Here is a 23,049-nt window from a genome sequence, read left to right on the forward strand (position 1 = left end):
ATTCTTAGTGTCCTGGGGTCTCTTCGGTCTATTGTCGTGACTGACATCATGACGGGCTTGTGCCTGCCGTGAGCCCTTCACTTGGTGCTTCTGCCTCACTGTGTGGGTTCTAGCGAAGACCCTCCGTCAGCCCTGCAGTCTCAGTACCACGATTTCCTTCTGTTCTCTATGTTCTGCTTGGTCTTCATCTTCATTTCCTTTAGTGGCATTTCGGCAGCTGCCAGGGCAGAATGGAAATGAGTATACATGTTCATAACCACCTTGACGTGGGCTGCATCCTTCCCGTGTCCTTCATAGCCCATCGGTGTCTCAGGCCTGTGGGCTGTCAGGGGTAACCACCTTTTCTACCACAGGGCCCAAAGCCTGTGGAGTCTAAGTAGTATGGGAGGGCTGGACCTGTGCCCGCTGCTGACCAGGGTCTGGTCTGCCTCTCCATAGGCTGCCTTCTGAGTAGGAAGCATGCCAAAATCCTAAAACTCTTGTTAAGATAGGGTGTTTTAAATATATATATATAATATATTATGTAATAATATATTTAGTATATATTAATATTAAATATATATATATGCTCATGCCCATAGTAAACATTCAGAAAACCAAATGTGTATTCAGTGGAACCATCTTGATCTTGCCTTACTGAAGTTACTCTAGAAATTTCCAGAGTATTCAGGCCTCAGCTACTTTCTTAGACAGAGAAGAACAGATTATTCTATAGTTTCCAGTTAATGTACTTCAGGGCAGCTTTATACTGGCATATCTGAATCCAGCTGTGTCTCCCGACCTGTAGACACAGAAAGCTGCTTGCTGTCCAGTGGGCACGGTGTGAGTGTGTGTGAGCGTGTGTGAGCATGTGTGAGCGTGTGTGAGCATGTGTGAGCGAGTGTGAGCGTGTGCGAGCGTGTGTGAGCGTGTGTGAGCGTGTGTGAGCGTGTGTGAGTGTGTGTGAGTGTGTGTGAGGCAGCCACTTCTTCCCACTCCTCCCCTTCCTCCCACTGTTGATGGCTGGAGCTCAAGCTTGGAACAGCTTCTGTTGAGCAGAGACAGTGAACTGATTTTCTTGTTTATGTTTATGCATTTACACAGTCTCCCAACCAACTCCTTTCAGTGATTGTTCTATACAAGAAAGTTTTACAATCTCATAACATACAGTTACTGCTGCTTTCTTCCCCCAACCCTTACCCCCATGATGGGCTGATTTCTGCCACAGACATATTTTGCCACAAGCATGAGTAGGGTCACAGAAGGTCATTGGAAAGCCACCACCCATAATTTTGTAAACAAACATTGAAGTGCTTCCCAGTGCTAGGGTCCTAAGTATGGCCACCCAGAGCGCATGAAGACAGGCAGCTGAGTGCAGAGCCCGTGAGTCTCAGGTCCTCCAGTTGACTGCACAAATGCATACGAGCAAGAATTACAGGGGCAGGGAAAAGCGCCTTCCCTCCAAGGGAGGCTGTGACTACAGCACCTTGGAGAAGAGGCGACCAGTACATGCTGAGTGCCTAGTGGGCAGGCGTCTGCCATCCATCCCAGGGGGAGGGACCAGCTAGCCGAGCCAGGAGCAGAGCTGAGGGACGATGGCATGACCTAGCCTGGAAGGCACATGCATGCATCTTGAGGAGCTGTCCATGTTCATGGGAAGGGCTTGGACTTCTCCCTGGGAAGATACAAGTAAATCTGTGAGTAAGTGAAAACGCGCTGCTGGGAGCAGTTGGTCGGGAGACTTGGGGAGGCAGAGCTGAATCGTGCAGGGTTATACTGCAATGGAGGAGTGTAAACCTTAACCAGTCCTCCTAATCCTTTCAAACAGTGCCACTCTGGTGACTAAGCATTCCAATCCAGGAGCCTGTCAGTGTGGCCTGAAAGTGGCCCTGTTAACTAGAGGAACCAACTATGTCTCTCACTGTGTGTGCCACCCAGTACATTCCTAGAGCTCTGTGCTGAGCCTGCGTGTGCTAAACGACTGGGAGTCTGAGATCATGCACGGCCATGCACGGTGCTTGGGAGGTGTGTGTGTGTGTGTGAGTGTGTGCATGTGTGTGTGAGGACTGGTGCTTGTGAGTGCTGTCACCTCAGCCTCCTTGCCTCGGCTTTTGTCTTGATGAGCCTTTACATTGCTAGCAGAACAATAAGTCTGACTGGTGGAGCTGGACTTTGGAGTGGTATGGGGAAGTAGGAGGCGCCGTGTTCACATATCTGTACTATTACAGTGTGAAAGGGCGCTGTGAAAGCGCTGCTTTTACCGCAGTGATCAAGGACTTTGGGAAGTATGTCTTTGCAGATACTAAAAGTGATCAAGGACTTTGGGAAGTATGTCTTTGCAGATACTAAAAGTGATCAAAGGACTTTGGGAAGTATGTCTTTGCAGATATTAAAAGTGATCAAGGACTTTGGGAAGTATGTCTTTGCAGATACTAAAAGTGATCAAAGGACTTTGGGAAGTATGTCTTTGCAGATATTAAAAGTGATCAAGGACTTTGGGAAGTATGTCTTTGCAGATACTAAAAGCAAAGGTAGCAGAGCTGTTTCACTGACATTGAATTTTGTTGGAATAAAATGTAGGCATCCTTGGGTCTGTCCTCCTCACCAGAGGCCATGAAATTCAATGGCATGCATCCCATCACACAAGGAGACTTACTGACTAGGGTCTAGAAGTCATTCTGACTTTTAGATAATCTTGTCACAAAGTGAATTTGACTAATAAACTCAGGAAAAAAGTCAGTGAGACTGAAAATAATGCAAGCTTCTGCAGAGCCCAGATTTGCATAAAAAAGGAGCATCTGCTGGGCTTGGTGGCTTGGATTCAGGCTGTATAGGAACGAGCAAGTGTGTGGTTACAAGTCCTGTAAAGACGATGAAAGGTTCAGACAGGTTCAGGGATCTGGGGTGCTGGACCCCAAAGGACAGCACCAGCTACAGTCACGTGATCACCCTGAATACATTTATCTGTGGTCATCTTGGTTTCTTTGAAATCCTTAAGGTATTTGATCAGTGTCCTTCGGCAGCAATTCTTTTAAATCTCAGCTAACGTGGCTGTTTGCATAGCCTTTAGTTTCCTAATTCTGCCTCTAACCTCTGTGTAAACGGCTCAGCTGTGGCCGAGGGTGAGTGAACACACCGTAGGCCTCTGACTGTGTTTCAGACATGGCAGAAGTATGAGTCTTGTCAGGTAGCCTAACCCAGCAGAGGATGAGTGAGTTAGCAGCACCTTGTGCAGACCTAGGCCCATCCTCAGGGCTGTTGGGACTGAAGATGCTTAGTCGCTGAGGGTAAATTTAAGACCGATTCCTTGTTCTGTCTTGTCTCCTCAGCTGGACAGAGAGCTCTGGAATGCTTATGCCTGCCAATCTCAGTTTTTCTTTATCTTGCATCTGGAATTTTGTAAATGCTTGCTAAGTTTTAAATCGTTAACTCGTTTTCTGAAATTCTGTTTTTGCTTCTCTTTCCCTGGCATGCTGGACAACGTCCTTTGCTTCTGTCCTTGGCTGTGAGTCCTGTCTTCCTTGGGACCTGGCTCTGGCTGCTGCCTGAGGAGTGCTTGGGATGGGGTTTAGGATGCTCACCTCAGCGGCACTGAGCCGGGAGCTGTTGCACCAGTGCCGTGTGTGCCAGGGACCTGCTCTAGTGTGCTTTCTGCTGCCGTATAAAGCACTGATCAAAAGCACCTCGAGGAGAAAAGAGTTTACTCTGTTTATGCTTTGTGGTCTCGGAAGCCACAGCAGGAACCTGGAGGCCCGGCATGAAGCCGGGACCATGGAGGAGCACGGCCTACCGGCTTGCTTCCATAATTTGCTTGGCTATTTTCTCAGATGCTCCAGGAACCCTGGCCTTGGGGTGTCACTGCCCTCCCACACGGACAGATCATTAATCAGGAAAGTGCCCCACAGACAGGTCACAAGCCCCTGTGACAAAGGCAGTGTTCCTCAGTGAAGTGACCTCTTCCCAGCTAGCTCTACTGTGTATCAAGTTGACAGAAACCTAGGCAGCCTTTCCAGTGAGTGCTGTTGTAATGTAACAAAGCCCATGATGTTAATTGGAAACATAGCTCTGTAAATATCATTTGCTAGTTCAGAGAAAGGTATGACTGGATCCAGATGCATAAAGTGTGTTTTCTCTATAGTCATTAAGACATCAGATGTACATACTCTGATGTTTTAAGAATAAATTCACATGTAGTTGTGAATGGTGAAGTTCATGTCTGTTTTTTAAAAAGAATGCTTTTCTTTAAAAACGTTTAGCTTTCGATGAACTCGCTGTCTCAGTCACTGTTCTGTGCTGTGCAGAGACACCATGACCAAGGCCACTCTTACTGAGTTAGGGGCTGGCCTACAGTTTCAGAGACCTAGTCTATTATCATCATGGTTGGTGGCTTGGCTGGCCTGGCACTGGAGCAGGAGCTGAGAACGTTATCCTGGTCCATGGGCTGAGAGGTGGGGTGGAGGGAGAGGGCACTTGTGAAATGAGAAAGCCAGTCCTCTGTGACACATGTCCTCCATTAAGGTTGCACCTCCTAATCCTTCTAATCCTTTCAATCAATGCCACTACCTGGTGACTCAGCATTCAAATACAGGAGCCCGTGAGGGCCACTCTTATCCAATGCTCTTTACACCTCCTTCCCTGACGTTAGAGACGGGTGTGGTTCTGAAGTATTTCGTTCTTGAATAACTGTGGCCTGTAGGTGAAAATGCACTAAGATTGTTCTAGATAAAATGTCAACTAGGAAAGTACAGAATGAGTCTGCTGATCATTCTGTGTGGTGGATTTCAGTGTGAATGACTCATAGCTCATGGTATCCAGAAGTTCCTGTGGCCTTGCCAGGGGGACTGAGGGGTGTGCTTGGGCAGAGAGGTAGGTCCAGTCCCCTGGACATGCAGCTTCAACCACAGACCAGCAGTGCACAGTGGTGCAGACGTCCCATCACTACTTGAACAGCAAGATATATCTACCTGCTGTGGGAGGTGTTTCACCTTCATTTCTGCTGTTGTAATAAAACCCCTGACATCAAGCAACTTTGTCCAGAAAAGGTTTATTTTAGCTCTCAATTCTAGGTCAGTCCATTGTTCCGAGGAAGTCAAGACAGGATCTTGAAGCGGCTAGTCACAGCCTCAGTCAGGAACAGAGAGAATGCAGCCTGTGTTCTTGTCCTCTCCCCTTCCACCCCATCCACTATCCAGTCAACACAAGACAGCCCCACAGGCGGACTCATGGGCCAGCCTGATCTAGAAAACCTCTAGGTTCTCTACTCAAGTGATTGTAGATTGTGTCAAGTCAACAATTAAAAATAGCCATCGTAGTTTACGGTCATTGTTACCAAAGTAGCACCAGTTCATTTAAACTGCATCACACACACACACACACACACACACACACACACACACGCATGCACACGCGCACACACACACACATGCACATACGCATACACACATGCACGCACACACGCATGCACGCACACACGCACACACACGCGCGCGTGTGTGCGCACACACATACGCGTGCACACACACACACACACACACACACACACACACACACACGCCACATGGTTTTCTTTGTCAAAGATCTTTAGTGTTATTTATCCCCTCCCTCTGTGTTTCCTTCCCACATCCCTCTGCAGGTGAGTTTCCCATGTGCTGCCCCAGCCCATTTTGTCCATTCCCCCTCCACAGTACCTGTGACCCACAGTCCCCCTCTCTAGAGCTCCTCCCCCGACCCCCACCCCACTTCCCACTTTCCTGGTTTCTGCAGTTCCTTCAGATGGTGTCCTCATAGCTGAATACTAAAGCGGAAATCTCTAGTAGGTAAAAGATCTTGTGGCATCTGTCTTTCTGGGCACATGCGAAGGAGTCGTCTAGCCAGGTTGTAGGGTAGATCTGATCTTCAGTGTTTGAGAATTCTCCACACTGGTTTCCAGAGTGGCTGCACCATTTTCTGCAGTTCTGCCAACAAAGAGTGGGCCCCTCCCACCCTCGCTGGCCCCTCCCACCCCTCGCTGGCATGTGTTTTGTTTGTTTTCTTGACCTTGGCCTTCCTGCTGAGTCAGATGAAGTCACAAAGTGGCGTTAGCTTCCATTTTCCTAATCGCGAAGGATGGGGAACACATTTGGACATATCTCTTAGCCATTTTTATTTGAGAACTCTCTGTTCAGATCTTTTGCTCAGTTTTTAACTGGGTCATTTATTTTCTTGACCATTTTGTGAATTCTGGGTATTAATCCTTTACTGGGTGAATCCTTTACTGTCAGATATTCTCTCCTCTGCAGGCTTCCTCTTCACCTGCCGGAGTCTTTCCTTTGCTCTATTGAATGTTTAGTTTTGGAAGGTCCCACTTGTCAACTCTGGGCTTTAATACCTAGGCAAACGGAGTCCCTTTCAGAGAATATGCTCCTTCCCCTGTGTCCTGCGGGCACTGCCCGCTACATGTCTTCTAGGGGTGTCAGCATCTCTGGGTCTTTGATCCATTTCGAGTTGATTTGTACAGTGTGAGAGATGTGTCTCCAGTTTGAATTGTCTATATATAGGCATCTATGAATTTGAGGAGTTGAGGGAAGGGGAGGGAAGGAAAATAATAAATACACAATAAAGAAATAAAGAAAACACAGACCTAGTCATCACAGCAGGAAAATTTAAAATGAGACTTTTATGTGCTTGGCAGTTGAAGAGCACGGACTCCATGTCCTCGCCCCTCTCCTTCACCCACATCCTCTCTACCTCCGCTCCGGAGTGTTGTGTCAGCCTTTGATGTCTCTACCAGAGAGTGTCTTCTTACCAGCTTTGCAGTCCAGTGAGCAGTTTACTCTGTAGATGGCGGGATGCAGGGACTGTGGCCGGTACCCACCGCCCTCATTTTGCCATAATCCTTATGTGTGGACATTTAAATTCAGTCTTCAAAACCAGACAGAGGCAGCTGCTGCTTGGCTGTCTGCCCCGAGGAGAGATGCACCCTGGGTTTACTGCCCTGTGTACTGAGTACAGTGATGTAACAGCTAGCATTTCTCTCGTGTGGTGTGGGTCGGTTGACAAAAACAGATTCAGTTTGTGTGTAAGATTCGCCCTGAACCCATTGTGGAGCTCATGCGCTCGTCCAGCTTAGGCGCAGATTGCGCATGTCGGGATCCGCCCCTGCCGGAAGCACGTCTTTCCCAGGTTGCTGTGTCTGAGCAAGCCTCTCATGCTGGTATGGATTAGGGACTGACTGGACCGGGCGACTGCAGTTGTCATAGGTGTCATAGGTGTCTGATGCAGTCAAACACTGGGAGAGAAGCCGTTACTCGACAGCATTTTGCCGCATTTGTACCTCTGGTTTGGGACACTTCAAGTTATGCTTTGTCTGAGTCGTGCCCCGTGAGTCCCTGTGGAGTGGCGTGACTTGAGGGCAGGAGCATCCAAGCATTTCTTTCCCTTCTGTGGGCCTCGGTCCCTGTCTGTGAAGTGTGGGTGATGTGGGTAGCTACGTCAAGGACACTGGAAGGATGGAGTCACACAGACAAGCTTAGGCGGGGCTAGGAACATACCGTGTTTAGTGGGCACTAGCAGCTGTAACAGTGTAGATGTTGACCGTACTCTGTGATCTCTCAGTCAGTTGACACTTACATGGTACGATCTGCTGAACTGAAGATTGGAAATCCGGCCCTTCCCGTGCTAGGCAAACACTCTTCCACTGACCTACCGGCCTGCTCGTGAGAGAGTGATAATTTAAGATGTTTTTCAGCTTGCATATTAGCAAGGGACGAATTCATTTCACTAATGTGGAGATAGTGGCTGGATTCTTTCCATGGAATATATCAGGCACTTGAGAGATTTCAAAATCGTTCCTTTAGAAAACTCCTAAAGCCACTAGCGGAGAGGCAGCATTGGGGCGGGTGATGGCTAAGATGTGCTTATGTGGTGCAGGAAATGGGTCATTGGGGGAAGAGGGATCCCTAGAATCTCATACAGGAGACAGAATCACACACGTCCTTTGTGTCTTTTGCTCTTGGGCAGGTTTCTGCATGTTCGTCCTGAGCTTGGTGAAGAAACACTACCGACTACAGTTCTATATGGTGTGTATCCGCGGCTCCCATAGCCGCACTCGTCCTCCTCCTTCCTTAAGAGAGAACGGTAAATTAGCTGCTTAATGCCCGCCTGAGCCTGAAGGAGTTTTTCACTTCCCCCCTGTGTTCATTAGCTATAAAACACTGGAGTTGAAAGGGCTTTGAGAATTAAAACTTACATCAGTTCCTAAAGTGTTATCGAACATTCAAAAAAAAAACCCCAAGACCAAATGAAAATGAAAATGGTGTGTTTGGAATCCATCTCTGGATGGCTGCTAGAGCCAGGAGGTACCTGCTGTGTGGATTTTGTGGCAGTGGACTTTAAACACCTGCTGCCGACATAAGCACAGTGGCAGAGTGAGTGCCTTTGTGACAGCTGTGGTTGCCACAGTCTTGCTGCCTAAGAGTCTTTGTTCGGTTAGAGAAGCAGTCTGCGCTTCCTAAGAGCCATTACTCTGCACAACGCATTTCTTACTGTGCTAAAGCGAAGCTGAGTTGTGAACCCCAGGTCAGCGAGACTCATTCAGATTAGGTCATTCTTCCCACTCGGCCTTTTCTTAATGGAAACATTCTACAAATTATTATTGCTAAGAAATTTGTAATATTCCTAAATTTCTAATTTCAGGCAATCCTATAGTATAATTCTTAACAAAACACAAAAACAAGCAGGGCAGATTGGAAATAACGAAGTCTCATCTCAGGAGCTGGTTCTAGGCCACTGTAACAACAATGCTATGCACGCTGGACCTCATGTTTCTGTCTGGCCCGCTTGCATCCTCTCGTGCATGCTTTTGAAATCATCTTAGTTAACTATGAGACTTAACAGAATCAAATCCTATGTGAACAGTTATTTCTTAGTGACTAACGACAAGGAGAAACCGGTCTGAGCATTTGATCCGTGTATCTGTGGGGCTCCTGAATTCATGGGTACAGGAGGGCCAACTATAAAATAATGCTTTTGAGTATAAAATACTTGGTTCTTTTAAGTGTATGGCAGTGGAACAGAAGAAAACAATCAACAAAAAATACCTGGCTGAAATGAGAAATTATTTTTTAAATTAAAACCTGAATTATTTTAAAAAATCACTTCATAATTGCCAATCAAAACTGTCAGATGAAATCATAGAATTGTGACTGCTTTTAGCTCACTCTGCCATAGTAATTGTGAGGGACAAGGGAGGGGTGGGGAGGGAGCGCTGGGGGAGAGACACGGCAGAGGGCTTTGAAGGGTTGACATCGCATACTATCCTTGAACAGACACGAGAAAGATCAGCTTTCAGCATGAAAACATGGAACTTAAGGGCAGTTGAATCCAGAGAGTTTTAATCCTTCAAAGCTAGAAGTAACTGTCTGCATGGAGAGGTTGTCACAGTAAACCCAGGGAAGAGAGCAGCCTCAGTGCTTACCTGAAGTAGTGAGCTGCCGGGCCGCTCTCCACAGCGCAGCAACTGTGGCTTCTCGGTCGCCATAGTGTATATCTCATGGTATTAGCGTCCCGGGTTTATCTAGGAATCACGTGATCCTCCTTTCAGGGCTCTAGTACGAAGAGTGGGAAGGACTAACTTCACTTGTTTTGCTTGTATGACGTTATTATACAAATTCTGATCAGAAGTCATGGCAGAAAATGTGTGTTTCAAAACTGCTCTTGCTCCTTGGCCGCCTGACGAACTGCGTTGCTAACCCTTGTGTTGTTGGGCTATTAACAGTTCGCATGGACTCACGTCACTTTACTGATAACCGTCACTCAGTCACATCTTGTCATCCAAAATCTGTTTGAAGGCATGATATGGTAAGGGATATGCTGCGTTATGCTGTGTTCCGTGTTTGTGTCCTGCCTTTCAAGCCCTAACTAACACAGGCAGTAGCTGTCCTGTTTCCATAGCAACACTTGGTCCGCCCCAGCAGAAATTACCGGATTTCACTTACTGTTTGACAACTGAGCACACAACGCCCCAGTAAGGACTGCAGTCCTTTAGTTCAAGTAAAATGCATTTACGCTTTCGCAGCTAATCCATCCCAATGCTACTTTAAAACAAACAAAACAAGGATGGATGCTATGTACACAGAACGTGAGGTGTGTGACAGTTGGCTTTCAGAGCGCAGGCTGGAGAAATCTTTTCTCCGGGTGACAGTGGGTGGGGTGACTTGTAGGAAAGAGCGAGCCTCTAGACCGTTGCTCACACAGAGCCGTGAGCTCCTCAGCACTGGGCTTTGCAGGTTCAGGAAGCATTCTTATTAATTAATTAAAAGTTATCCAGCTTAGTGGTGAGAAATGAGCTGGGATGGGGAGGAAGCTTGGTAAGGTTCTGTGGACCGGTGTGTGTGCAGTGAAAACCGGCCCCTCCCCAGCCCACCAAAACGTCACCAACTAGAATCTTCTGGAGCTAACTGGGATTTTGCTAGGATAGGTTTTACCCCCTTACAGTTTACCAAAATGTGCATGTGTCTGTGTAAACATTTAATTCCAGTTTTCGGACAGATGTCATATAGAACCTTCCAGTCGAGGGAGGAGTGTTGCTTATATAAATAGATTCTGCAGAATTGTCAGTTTGGCAGTCATAGGCTAAGACAGGAAGAATTAAAATTATTATTTTCCTGAGAGTTTGCATTAAGAGCTTGAGGTAAACTTATCACTTTATTCTCTGCCTGCACAAGTGGCCTGCGTTTTGCATCCCACGGCGCTGCTCTTAGAAGAACGAGGGGTCTTTTTTTAGTTTCTCCTCCTAAAGTTAAAGCATGAACGTGTGTAGCACTAGCACCGGGCTGGCTACTCAGTGTTTCCGTAGCCGTGCTCTCAGCGTCTTAGTGTAGTGGTGTTTCCTGGCTAACTGAGCCAGCTCTGTTTGGTATTTCCTGTCTCTCCTGGGCCTTTGCCCTGTGCTGTGCTCTGCTCTGTGCACTGTGTGATCTAAAGGGTTACCATGTGGGTTCCTTCTGAGCCGTGAGCCAGGTAAGTGTCCGCTGTTTAACCGTGCACTCCTCTCTCTGCTACTGTTTTAAAGGTTCCTTGTCCCCATATCAAGCGTCATCTGCAATGACATCACGGCTTACCTTTTTGGATTTTTTTTTGGAAGAACTCCTTTAATTAAGGTAATGGGAAATGTCAGAAGGGAGCCCTTCCCATAACCTTAGGGCCGAGCCCTGGGGACAGTTCAACCATTGGCGCTCTTGGGCAATGGATTTGCAGGGAGCCTTGGAGCTCCTGTAAGCAGCAGCCCACCGCAGGGCAGCGAGATGCCTCCTCGGAGTCTGCTCTCATGTGTTCAGTCGGGTCCTCCATGGGAGCCGGGCTCCGTCTCCCCTGCTCCTCATGCTCACCTCAGCTCCCTGCTGGTTCCTCCTTCCCTGACCCTCGCTCAGTTCTTTACCCCATCCCTGCAAGCCCCACAGCCAGCCTTGACCCTGCTCGCCCTGCCATCTCTCCCTTCATTAGACTTCCCACAAGAGCAGGACACACATTGTGTGCACAGAGACCGAGGCCATTTAAAGATAAGACTAGAGGGGTGAGGCAAATAGGAGAAGCTCAAGACAGCTAGAGAGCGTCTGTGATAGCCCTTGCCTTGGGCTTGGTGCTGTTTATGGACAGTGGAGGCACGGACATGAATTAAATCACTCAGATCTCATTTTTGAGCAAGAAAGAAACAGGTTCTTACAAAAAACAAACAAAAAAAACAAAACAACAAAAAAAAAAACCGAAGCTCTTCCTGGTACTGATTTAACTGATTAATTTTTGTTTTCTGAGATAGGGTTTCTCTGTGTAGCCCTGACTGTCCTAGAATTCACTCTGTAGACCAGGCTGGACCTGAACACGTAGATCCCCCTGCCTCTGCCTCCTGAGTGCTGGGACTAAAGGGTGCACCACTGTCACCTGGTTTGATTTTTTCCTTTTTGAGAGCTTTTTCTGTTGGGGCTTCCTGCAGGGATCCGTTCCTTCCTGAGCAGTGGTCAGTGGGCGTCTCAGGAGAAAACAGTTCTGGAGGGTGCAGGGGCGCTGTGGATAAGGGATTAGCTGAGCATGTGAGGCTGTGCAGTGCTCCTGGGGAGCTGTGGGCAGCCACGTGAACCAGGCTGAGCTGCAGGGCTGCTGGCCTGTAAGGTGCAGATCTCCGGCCTGTTTCCAAAGCTGCGGTGACAGCACCAGTGAGCATGCTCACAGGCTCCGACCTCGCACGCCATGAGGGGGGCTGTGAGCCATGCAGGAGTCCCAGTGACTGGCTTTGAACACCTTTCAAGTGATTACACCAAAGAAGATTATTTGCACGATGCACGACACACCCAGGATGTTGAGCAATTGTCTGGTGATCTGCTAGGAGTCAGCTGAGGCTTTCTTAAGTCATCAGCAGATACTTTAAGTCCACTTGACGGTACTAATACAGGCTCTGATTATCCAGAAGGGGCATTGGCTCCTTCTCTGTGGCAGAATTGTTACCAGGTTTGCTAGGCTGCCAGCTAGTTTGGCTTCGAGATGTCTCAGCTTAAAGGTTAAGAACTCTACCAGGAGCTCAGGTAGCTTGGGCTGTGACCCCCTTCTCCGACAGCTCTGTCCTTGTGGGCCCCCTTGACTGACACAGGCGTTTTAGTTCTTACCTTGAGTGGGCAGCTCCGGGCATTTAGGACCAGACTCAAGTCTTCTCTCTTATTCTACAAAGTTCATGACTTACCTCCCGATTTTTCTCTCTGAATATCTTGTTGACTGGGAAATGGGAGGCAGACTGAAACATACCCAGTGTCTATTCTTAGAAGCACAATATGCTCCTTTCTCTCTGAAGGTAGATGGAGAGAGAGAGAGAGAGAGAGAGAGAGAGAGAGAGAGAGAGAGAGTGTGTGTGTGTGTGTGTGTGTGTGTGTGTGTGTGTGTGTGTGTGGCGCTGCAAGCACACACTAATTTGGGGCTGTTGAATATTTCATTTTGGAAGGGAATCTCATAGACATTGCATATTAGAACTGAGCTGAACATGCGAGTACCAGTTGTAATCTTAGCACTTGAGAGGCTGAGGCAGGAAGATTGTAAACTCTAGACCAGAATGGGCTACATATGAGACCCTGTCCCCCTAACCTACCTGCCCAAAATAAGATGACTGGAGTGTCACAGTGCCTGGGCCCTGTTGTATTCCTTCTGCCCTCTGATCAGGAGCAGGGCAGCTCTGGTGGTGTGTACTCAGGGTGGCTAACAACCTTATTCCAAGAGGAGCACACAAGTCAAGAGAACATGGTTTCAGTATTGAATTTATAGCCCTTTGAAAGACAAAAAAAAAAAGAAAGGGCTTGAGGCCATTTAACAGAGATGAATAGACATTCGTAATACATCACACACACGAGGGTCTGCTGTGTGTTAAGTTCCTCTCAGGACACTTGCTCAGGTAAATCGCAACCATACAGTGAGCAGTGGAGTTTTAAATCATTGAAGTAAGAGGAAAGGGAAGGCTGGGCAGGGTGGCCCACACCTTCAACCCCAGCACTCAGGAGGCAAATACAGACAGCGCTGTATGAACTAGAGACCAGCCTGGTACACAGAGCAAGTTCCAGGACAGCGCTGTATGAACTAGAGACCAGCCTGGTACACAGAGCAAGTTCCAGGACAGCGCTGTATGAACTAGAGACCAGCCTGGTACACAGAGCAAGTTCCAGGACAGCGCTGTATGAACTATGAACTAGAGGCCAGCCTGGTACACAGAGCAAGTTCCAGGACAGCCAGGGCTCCAGTTCAGAGAAACCCTGCTTGGAAAACCAGGGAGGGAGGGAGGGGGGAGGGAGGGAGGGAGGGAGGAGGGAGGAAGGATGGGGGGGAGAGAGAGGTACAGGGGTTGGGGGAACTCTAGAGGCCCCTGTGTTCCCAGGTTTGCACGTGCACTAACCCTCCCTCTCGTTCGGTCTCCATAGCTGTCTCCTAAGAAGACCTGGGAAGGATTCATTGGTGGTTTCTTCTCCACAGTCATATTTGGATTCATTGTGAGTTTTATTAGGATTTTAATTATATTTGTACTCTGAAAACCCATGTTAGATTTTTAGCCTTTTTAAAACCTACAAAATCACAAAATGCTAGTAATATTTTTATTAAAATTTACTAAGTAGGTGCCCACAGTCAGTCATTCTCTGCGTTTGATTAGCGTGGTCTTCTCAGATGCCTGTGCCCCTCCCCCAGTCTGCTGCCTAAGGAAGTTTCTTTGGTGACAGGTGAGAGCCACGTTTACCTGTGGGTCTAGGACAGGCTGACACCCCACTAACGTCAACATTCAACCCCCACACTTTAGGCTCGGGGAACATCACTGAGATTGTTAGAGCAAGAAGACAGGGTGTCTGCTCTAAGACCATGTCAGATTTTCAAGACTAGTCCCTGAACACTGATATAGGTTGATATAAAGTTGATGTAGTTGATATAAAAATATTACATCTAAACACAGGGTAATCACAACAACTTGAAGCTTCCAGAGAGTAAATTCATGAATAACTGGAAATGTGGCATTGTCTTGTATGGGGAGACTGACCCTCTATTTAATTCTTAAACAATTAATTCTCAAGATTTTAATAAAATTTGGGGGAAATAAAGCAAGGTTTGAGGTAGAACATCAGTACTCACTGATACACACAGAAGATCCTACCTAAGGCCTGTGCATCAAAGGTAAAATACCACGTCAAGTGATACTGCGGGAGTTTGTTATTTAGCCGCACAGCACAGAGACCCCGTCGCTGGAAGAAGCAAAGATCTGGCCCTCGAACGGGACCGCAGCCAGGGCACGCGGTTTGCTTGGCACAGGGCGGTTGACTGTCCCAACATCACACTTGAGTTTCTGCTGTTCTTGAGCAGAAGGACGGTGTGTGGCTGTAGCAGCTTGAGGGACAGAGGATGTTTTATTACCCCACGCCCCATGGCTGAGGATGCCCATTTTAAAGGCTGTCCTGGGCGTTGGCTGCTAAGGGACAGTGGCACCTCACCTGCACTGCTGGGCACCCTTTGCTCAGTGACTGTGTCAGCCGACGAGCTTAGTGTGAGCCTGCGTGCAGCAAGCCCCATATCTCTGTAGCCCACTCCTTCACTGATCGTCCTAGCCTCTGCCAAGGGTTACTTTGTAGACTTTTAGGACGTAAGGTCTTGGGCTGACAAGATGGCTCCCAGGTAAGGGCAGTTGCTCTGCAGATCCTGGGGCACAAATTTTATCCCCAGAGTCCACATAAAAGGAAAAGAAGAAAACAGACTCCATACGGACTCCATAGAGCTGTTCTGGGGCAGGCACACACACACACACACACACACACACACACACACACACACACACACACACACACACACACACACACACACACACACTTAGAGCAGTAAGAAGATAAATTGGAAAGTAAGATCCCCTAAAATGCTCTTTTAAGACTGCATCAGCCCCGCCCCTTCTTAGGCTGTACGGAGATCTCACTGCTTTCAAAAGTTCTTTCATTCTCTAAAGGTCTTGGAAGGCTTTTCCTGGGACCATCCTGACCTTCTACCTTTGTAAGCGTGTAGCCGTGTGCTCGTGAGGGACATCCCAGCAAGCATCCGCTGTGTCCTTCGTGCCACATGGTTTCCTTTAACCTGGCATTGTCACAAGCTCTTGCTTTGCTCCTCAGGCTGCCTATGTGTTGTCCAAGTATCAGTACTTTGTGTGCCCGGTGGAGTACCGAAGCGACGTCAACTCCTTCGTGACAGAATGTGAGCCCTCAGAACTGTTCCAGCTTCAGAATTACTCCCTCCCTCCGCTCCTACAGGCAGTGCTGAGCCGGGTGAGACACTCGTCCCTTTAACTCGGTTAGAGCTGTGCTGCCCCACTGAGCTGCCTTTAAAAAGAAGCTCTGATCTTTAAAGAAAGATATAGAGGTGGATTGTGTGTGTGTCCTCTTCAAGTGGATGTTAACAGTTCAGGGCACTTGTTTGTATAGTAGGAATTTATTTGCATGATGATTTAAATACTGGTAGCAATTTCGTTTGTGTTGTCTAAGTGTTTTAAAACATTTAAAAATAAATTAACGCTTGCTTAGGAAGTGCAAGGCCCTGGGTTCGGTCCCCAGCTCCAAAAAAAAAGAACCAAAAAATAAATAAATAAATTAATTAATTAAAAAATTTTTTACAAATAAGTGATTTGAATTAAAAATCCCATGATTCTGATATGATTCAAATCAGTATACAACTCAGTTAGGGCTCGTCAGATGAAAGAACCCTTGGTTTTAGGGTTCGTTCCTAATGGAGTCGCCTTCTAAACAAGTCTTCCCACCGCCACCTGTAAGCATCTCGGAGGTCCGCTCCCCCACGGCACCCCTCTGTCTGTGGCTGCACAGCTAACATGGGAAGTAGAATGGGCTGTTAGTTCTTATGTGGGAAGAAGAAGCCTCCGCTGAAGGGTTGCCTTCATCACACTGTCCTGTGGGACAGTCTCTTAATTGATGATTGATGTAGGAGGGCTTAGGATGTGGAGTCCAGACATTTCTCCCAACTACCAATCACATGCTATAAGGCCTGAGCTAGAACCAGCCATGCTGTTGCTTTGAGAACAGATCTGAACTCTGTGGGCTGAGCGTCTTTCTTGGATTGTATTCGTCGCATGCTGTTTTTAGTTATTTAAGGGGGAAAGAACTTTAGACTTCGATGATTTGAGTGAAGTTCTGTTTGGATGATTTCCCCATGTCATCTGTGATCATTCATGCTCATTTCGACAGGTTTTGTTTCGTTCGAGACAGCGTCTTACCGTGTATAGTTCAGGCTAGCCTTCAACTCGAGGTATTCCCGTGTCAGCCTCTAGAGTGCTGGGATAACAGGCTCACGCCAATACCCCTTGATAGCATTTTTTAAAAAAGAATTATTTATTTCTTGTATGTTGAGTGCACTGTAGCTGTCTTCAGACACACCAGAAGAGGGCATCAGATCTCATTACAGATGGTTGTGAGCCACCATGTGGTTGCTGGGAATTGAACTCAGGACCTCTGGAAGAGCAGTCAGTGCTCTTAACCGCTGAGCCATCTCTCCAGCCCCCCTTGATAATGTTTTAAGAAACTTATTTGTATGCGATTCCATAGCTTTCAACTCAGTTTTGGCAAGGAAGACAACTTGTTTTTTTCATCATTTGAAATTTGATAGTTATAAAATCTACAGGTGTGACCGAGGTGTGGGGCAGGGGGTTGGCCCAGCGTGAGACTACTGTGGTGACAGGTTTTCTCCTGTGGTCTTCAAAGTTTGAGAAGTCAACAAAAACGTGGCCTTCCTTGACTCCCATGTCTGGGTGGTTCCTGGGTGAGTGCAGGGTTAATGGGCAGGTCCCCTGTGCTTCCTCCCCTCAGGAGACCGTGAGCTTGTACCCCTTCCAGATACACAGCATTGCCCTTTCAACATTTGCATCATTGATCGGCCCATTCGGAGGCTTCTTCGCCAGTGGATTCAAAAGAGCTTTCAAAATCAAGGTGAGTGTTTACATTCTCGGTCATGCTGTCTGTCATACACATAATTAGGAGCTATATTGTCATTGCGATGTCATCCACAAGCCCCAGGGAAATCACACCGTCCTGAGATCTCAGCCTCGCAGAGGCGCTGGCTGGCTGGTTTGAGTGTATTTTCCTTTTGGAAGATTTGGCTATGCCACGGTTGTTCATTTTGAAGTCTTAGCCTCTTCTGGAAGTGGAAAGCCCCCTCATTGCTGATGTGAGGTGTCAGGAATCTGTTGTAGTTTAGCATTTCCCAGTCTTCCTGAGGGCTCTGCAGAGGACCTTTTGGAGGGGAGCGAGCTCCTGCCTGTCCTGCAGCTAGGGGAGTTTCAGACTTGGTGATGTCAGGCTTGAAAGGACTTTCTCCCACCACAGCGTTTCCCCTCTAACTGTGCTGCATGAAGCTCGCCCCACAGACACAGCCGTGACTGGATCAATAAAACCCCGTTGATAGGACATGCTTGCGGGCTGGATTTGGTTTGTGGGATCTGGTGGGCTGGTTCTGGTCCAGAGAATTACAATTGTCCCTAAGCTTTAGAGGAGCTGGGTCATCTCAGTCCTCTGCCCTTCAGTCCTCTGCCCGCCCGTACCATGTTAAGGTGGAATTGGCTCATTAAGGGCTAGTGTGGCTGTTGAAGATGTGGAGGGAAGGCAGCTCTGAGGAAGCTGTTGAAGCAAGTGCAAGGAGGAGGTGACTTGTCAAAGTGGGGATTGGACAGAGCAGCTGTGTTAGAGACCGGTTGAGCACACAGTGTTTGGAAAGTTGACCGCACAGGCCTTAGGCTGACCAGGGAAACAAATGAACTCAGGGAGCCTCCGCCCTGAGGAGGGCTGTGGTGGGTGGAAGGCAACATAGGAAGCCTACAAGGTCCCTGGCCTCGATGCTCCCTCCCTGGAGGGAAGGGTGCGGAGCAGTCCAGTCTGTGGTGACTGCCTTAAAGAGTGGGGCCGGCTACTGTGGCTCCCTCATGCTTCCGTGAGCAGAGACTGAGGAAAGAGTTGGCAAAAAATTGTCACAGAGCTGCTCAGTAACTGTTTTAAATGGAGAGTAGGTATTTAGGATGCCATTCTAAAAAGGCTCTGAGGGTCCGCACTGAAGGGAGAGGTTTTCTTTTCACACCTGAAGGTGCACTGTTGTGTCCTTTGCTAGGTGACCAGTGTGCTGGAAGAGCCTGGAGTCACCTCTGTTTTCTGGGGTTCAGGCAGCAGCCCCCGTACCATTACCCGCCTCTCTGCAGGCTACTTAAGACGGTGTTCTCAGGGAGCTGCTTGTGTTTACCTCAGTGCTTGCAAAGACTGTTTGTCCCCGGAGTGACCCAGAGCAAGAACCTCTGGATAGGCCTGAGTCGGAAACGCCTGAGCGTAGATGGAGCACCAGGGCGGAGCCCACATAGCCACGGCCATGCAGGACGTGGGCGGTCATGAAATTAGAGAAGGATGCTTGACAGACGTTCTATTTAAAATTTTCTTAATGAGAAAAGGTGCTAGGCTTAATTAATATTTAGTGTTATTTCGGTGCTGCCGACCTGTTCAGAAATCATTAAATGGTGAGTAGAGATTTGGAAAATAACGTTTTAATCTGTTGGTTGTATTCTAATTTACCTGTATTTGTTGGGAAAACAAATAGTAAAGTTGTTTTCCTTATAAGGTGTATAGCGCTGATAACATTAATCTGACAGAACTTGGCATGGGTGATTTGTTGCACATCGTCTGTTTCCACAGGACTTTGCAAACACTATTCCTGGGCATGGCGGGATAATGGACAGGTTCGATTGTCAGTATTTGATGGCGACGTTCGTGCACGTGTACATCACCAGCTTCATCAGGTACTCTTCTGTTAAAACAAATGAAAACTGTTCGTGGCACGATTCCCGGGATGTCATTGGTTAGTTTAACTGTTTCTGTCAACAGTCGTTTACATCAAGTTAAATGCACTCATAGCTCTGCATAGCAGGGTTCAATCTCCATTGTTTTTTAAAGCATCTGAGCAGCCTAAATGTAGTCTGCACAGTGATTGTTAGCAGGACTCGATTAAAAGCCCAATATGAGGACCCAGCTAATGTGCCTCATGCTGGGTTCAGAATGAGCGACTGCATTTCTTACTGCCATTGGTGGGAGACACAGAAGGCGGGGCGGGCATTCTCTGACTGCTGTTAAGGAGGAGACAGTTCATTCAGGCCAGCTCTGCCCGAGTGTCCGGTCACAGTCACAGGATGCTCTAGGTGTGAACACGATAAAGCAAAGTGAACCCCTGTCCTCTGTCCGCACTTCCTGCAGAGGGATAGGAGGGTTGGAAGAGAGTAATAACGAAGTAGTGTTGATGGTTTCAGGAGCCATGGCAAAAGCGAAGCAGGTGAGAGATTATGGCTGCTCGCGTGAGGGGGAGGAGAAGTGGCTGCTTAGTCGCTTGTTACTGACAATGAATGTTTCAGATCTGCCCTGTAGTGGCATGGAAAAGCCGACTGGAGTGAGTTGGTGACTTAACGTCCATGGTCTTTACTAGGGCCCAGAGGGCCTTGGGAAATGTTTTCGTCAGTCATTTAGAGAGAGACTTAAATTTAGGAATTCATAAATGCACAATTAATCTGTAGCCATAGCAGCGTGGGAATTTCTGTGTTAATCTCATGGTGGAGGATGTTGCCGTCTTACAATGCCCAGCTGCGCTCACCTTTCACAGTGAAGACCTCTTCCCCTGTGTGGCACGTCTCCTCCCTCACTGATTCGTACGCCCCTTTCTCCATTCTACACACTGGTTAGTTAGACACATATTCATTGATTCCACACAAATCAGGACATTTTTGTTCTTCCTCCCTGGTCACTGATCTTCACCTTCGTTCAGATGTGGCTAAAAGAAGCATCCCATGCTACCTCTTAGTTTCTGAAGCTTGCTTCGTGGACCACCACGTCACTTCCGGCCCGTGCCGTGGGAGTCCACAGACAGGTGAAGTTCACCTCGCAGGCCTCAGGTGTACGATGGTGTCTGTGGGACTCAGTTCTTCTCAGTGCTCAGCGTGGCCATTTGAGTCGCAGGTGCTTGTCCTCCACCTGAACAGAGACCCAGGGGTCTCCTGCGGGTGGCGACCACAGGCCATTGCTTTTCCTACTCGGGTAGAGCATGGACGCTTAGATCCTCTCCTTTAGGCTGCATTGAACACATTACCTTAGCCCGGCAGCCTCTCTGTGTGGTTCCTCATTTGGTCACGTAGTATCGTGGCCATCTTTACTGCCTCTCCCAGCCTGCTCCGTTGATGTCAGGATGGCTCCAGAGCGTCCTTCGGGGTTTACACGCTGTTTCTCTATCACTTTGTTGTCAACATCCCCTTCTGTTCATTTTAACAGTGTCTTTCTCTTCTCTTCTCTTCTTCTTGTTTTATTTTTTATAGCCCCAACTGACCATTTTTGTCTTTTGCATTGCATTTCTTTGTTGGTAGATTTTGGTACTAGTAATTTATAGTTAAGTCCCTAAAAACAAAAACAAAACCCCAACCAACAGAGAGACAGAAGCCAGCAGTTTCTAAGGCATTAGCTCCCGTTTGTTGTTTGAGAGGGCTCCACCTGTGCAGTCCGCGGCCGGGCCATGCTGAGCTGCTCCTGTACTGAAAGCGGATCCTTGACCTATTTGGGATCCAGAGAGCGGGAAGCGCTTGCTGACGTCACTTTCCATGTAGCAGAGCTTGTGCGGCTGTTCCTCTCTCTGTGGGCAGTCGCTACTCTCGTGCTGTAATGTGAGTGGACTCTGGCTGTGAGGGGTGCGTGGTCACAGGTCCTGCCAGCTTGTCTCGGGACTGAAGGGGACCAGGGGATGGCTGCCCTGTGCTCCTGAGCCGCTGTGGCAAGTCAGTGGTTTCCAGAGTAAATTGTGCCTCTGTTCATCCCAGTGTGATAATTACTCTACAGAAAACACTGCTTCGTTACTGGAACTCTTTAACCCACACTGACCTGGAACTCACTATGTAACCCAACTCACAGTAATTCCTCTGCCTCAGCATGTCCAATGCTGAGCTTACGGTTGTGAGCCACCATGTCTGTGTGATTTTAGAATTGTACGGATGCGGATATGTTGGGCCCTCCAGCCAGCCTGTGGGAAGTTGGGTTCCCGAGACTGCGACAGGATTACCAGAAGCCAGGGGATCCTGCCTGGAATTCTCCAGATCTTTGCGCCCCAGATGAGGTGCACACTGCAGGGCTGGGGCGGGGTCCTGGAAGAGTGGACCCAAGGGGCACTGCCCAGCGGTCACACAGCTGCCCCGGGCTCCTTCCTCCTGAGTGGGCAGCTGCGCTGCGTCAGGTGGGCGAGGGCGGGGACGGCCCTGACATCCGGGGTACATCCCAGGTGGGGCTTCGGTGGAGGAATTTTGTGTTTTATGTCTCGGGCGAACAATCATAGTTCTCTGAGGATATTTCTTCAACAAAGTGCCTTCCACGGTCTGTGAGTCTCTCAGAAGCTAACATTTTACGTTTCTTCGTGTGCCTTTTTTGGGTTGGTCCTGTGTCCACTGCTCTGAAGGTTTGTTCTCTGTCAAGTTGTCCTTGCGAGAATGTCTGTAGACCTCAGCTCTGTTTCCTCCACGTTCGCTCTCCGTGGACCTCAAGGCATAGGGGTTCGGCCCCTTGCCTCCCCTCTCATGAGCCCTGGACACTCGTGTGCGCTCTGTGCAGAGCTGTGTCAGTTCTGTAAATGGGTTTTCTGAGTGTGCTCCAGCCGTGTGACCGGGTCTTCTCTGCTTCATCACCAGGGGTCCGAATCCCAGCAAAGTGCTCCAGCAGCTCCTAGTGCTTCAGCCAGAGCAGCAGTTAAACATCTACAGAACCCTGAAGATACATCTCACGGAGAAAGGCATCCTGCAGCCCACCTGGAAGGTGTAGCTGTCCTGAGGGGACAGACTGCTGAGGAGGAAGGAGCTCACAGAGCAGCTCCGACTGAAGTCTTGCACTGAGCCAGCCTGGGGCTAGAAACTCAGTAGATGCAGGTTTTGCAGATACGAATGTTTCTCTTTCTCTGAAATTACTGTGAATATTTAACAAACACGAGATCTGAGACGAGTGCGCATCAGTCGCCGCCGTGAAAGATCCGTGCTTTTCTAAGATGTATTTTCCAATGTTAAGTTCTCCGCCCTCACTGGCCGGGCTCCATGATGTAGGAGGTTTAAAGAGTCAAGCACTGTCACCTGAGGCTGAGGCCCCCTTAGGCTCGTGCCTGGCAGTGTGATCCTTCGCACAAACACTGACCTTCGCACTGACTGGGAGCTGCCTCTCTGTGGCTGGGGATGCTCAGCAGGCACCCTGGGAAGCGAGGCCTAGGGCTTCCTCCTCTACTGACCTCAGGCGTTTCCGCAGGCTGAGTTAGATTAAAAAAGAAAGAAAAAGAGCGCTTGTCCACTTCTCTCTCTTCTTTTTGTTTGTTTGTACACACCAGGCAGGCGCCCCACTCCTAGGCTCTGTTCCGGCTGGACCGACCGCCTACTTTCAGAGAAACAGCCATCTGTCCAGTGGAAACACCCTGGCTTTAAGTAGTTTCAAACCAAAAGGTAGAGGCTGAAACTTACCCCACTATTGATTTGTTTAAAAAGAAGGCATCAGAATC

General features: G+C 48.3%; 1 protein-coding gene across 1 annotated transcript in view; it reads left to right on the plus strand.

The window, feature by feature from the left end:
- Cds1 (CDP-diacylglycerol synthase 1) overlaps positions 1 to 22,833 on the plus strand; it is a 62,594-nt gene extending 39,761 nt beyond the window's left edge. The window contains exons 6-13 of the mRNA XM_032916180.1: positions 7,978 to 8,036; positions 9,734 to 9,816; positions 11,030 to 11,117; positions 13,908 to 13,976; positions 15,624 to 15,776; positions 17,325 to 17,444; positions 19,188 to 19,291; positions 22,202 to 22,833. Of these exons, the coding sequence (XP_032772071.1) occupies positions 7,978 to 8,036; positions 9,734 to 9,816; positions 11,030 to 11,117; positions 13,908 to 13,976; positions 15,624 to 15,776; positions 17,325 to 17,444; positions 19,188 to 19,291; positions 22,202 to 22,331 (806 nt within the window). The 3' untranslated portion in view covers positions 22,332 to 22,833. The remainder of the gene's footprint in view (positions 1 to 7,977; positions 8,037 to 9,733; positions 9,817 to 11,029; positions 11,118 to 13,907; positions 13,977 to 15,623; positions 15,777 to 17,324; positions 17,445 to 19,187; positions 19,292 to 22,201) is intronic.
- The last annotated feature ends 216 nt before the right edge of the window (positions 22,834 to 23,049 follow it).

This window comes from Rattus rattus, chromosome 11, assembly GCF_011064425.1.
Source record: "Rattus rattus isolate New Zealand chromosome 11, Rrattus_CSIRO_v1, whole genome shotgun sequence".
Classification (NCBI taxonomy): domain Eukaryota; kingdom Metazoa; phylum Chordata; class Mammalia; order Rodentia; family Muridae; genus Rattus; species Rattus rattus.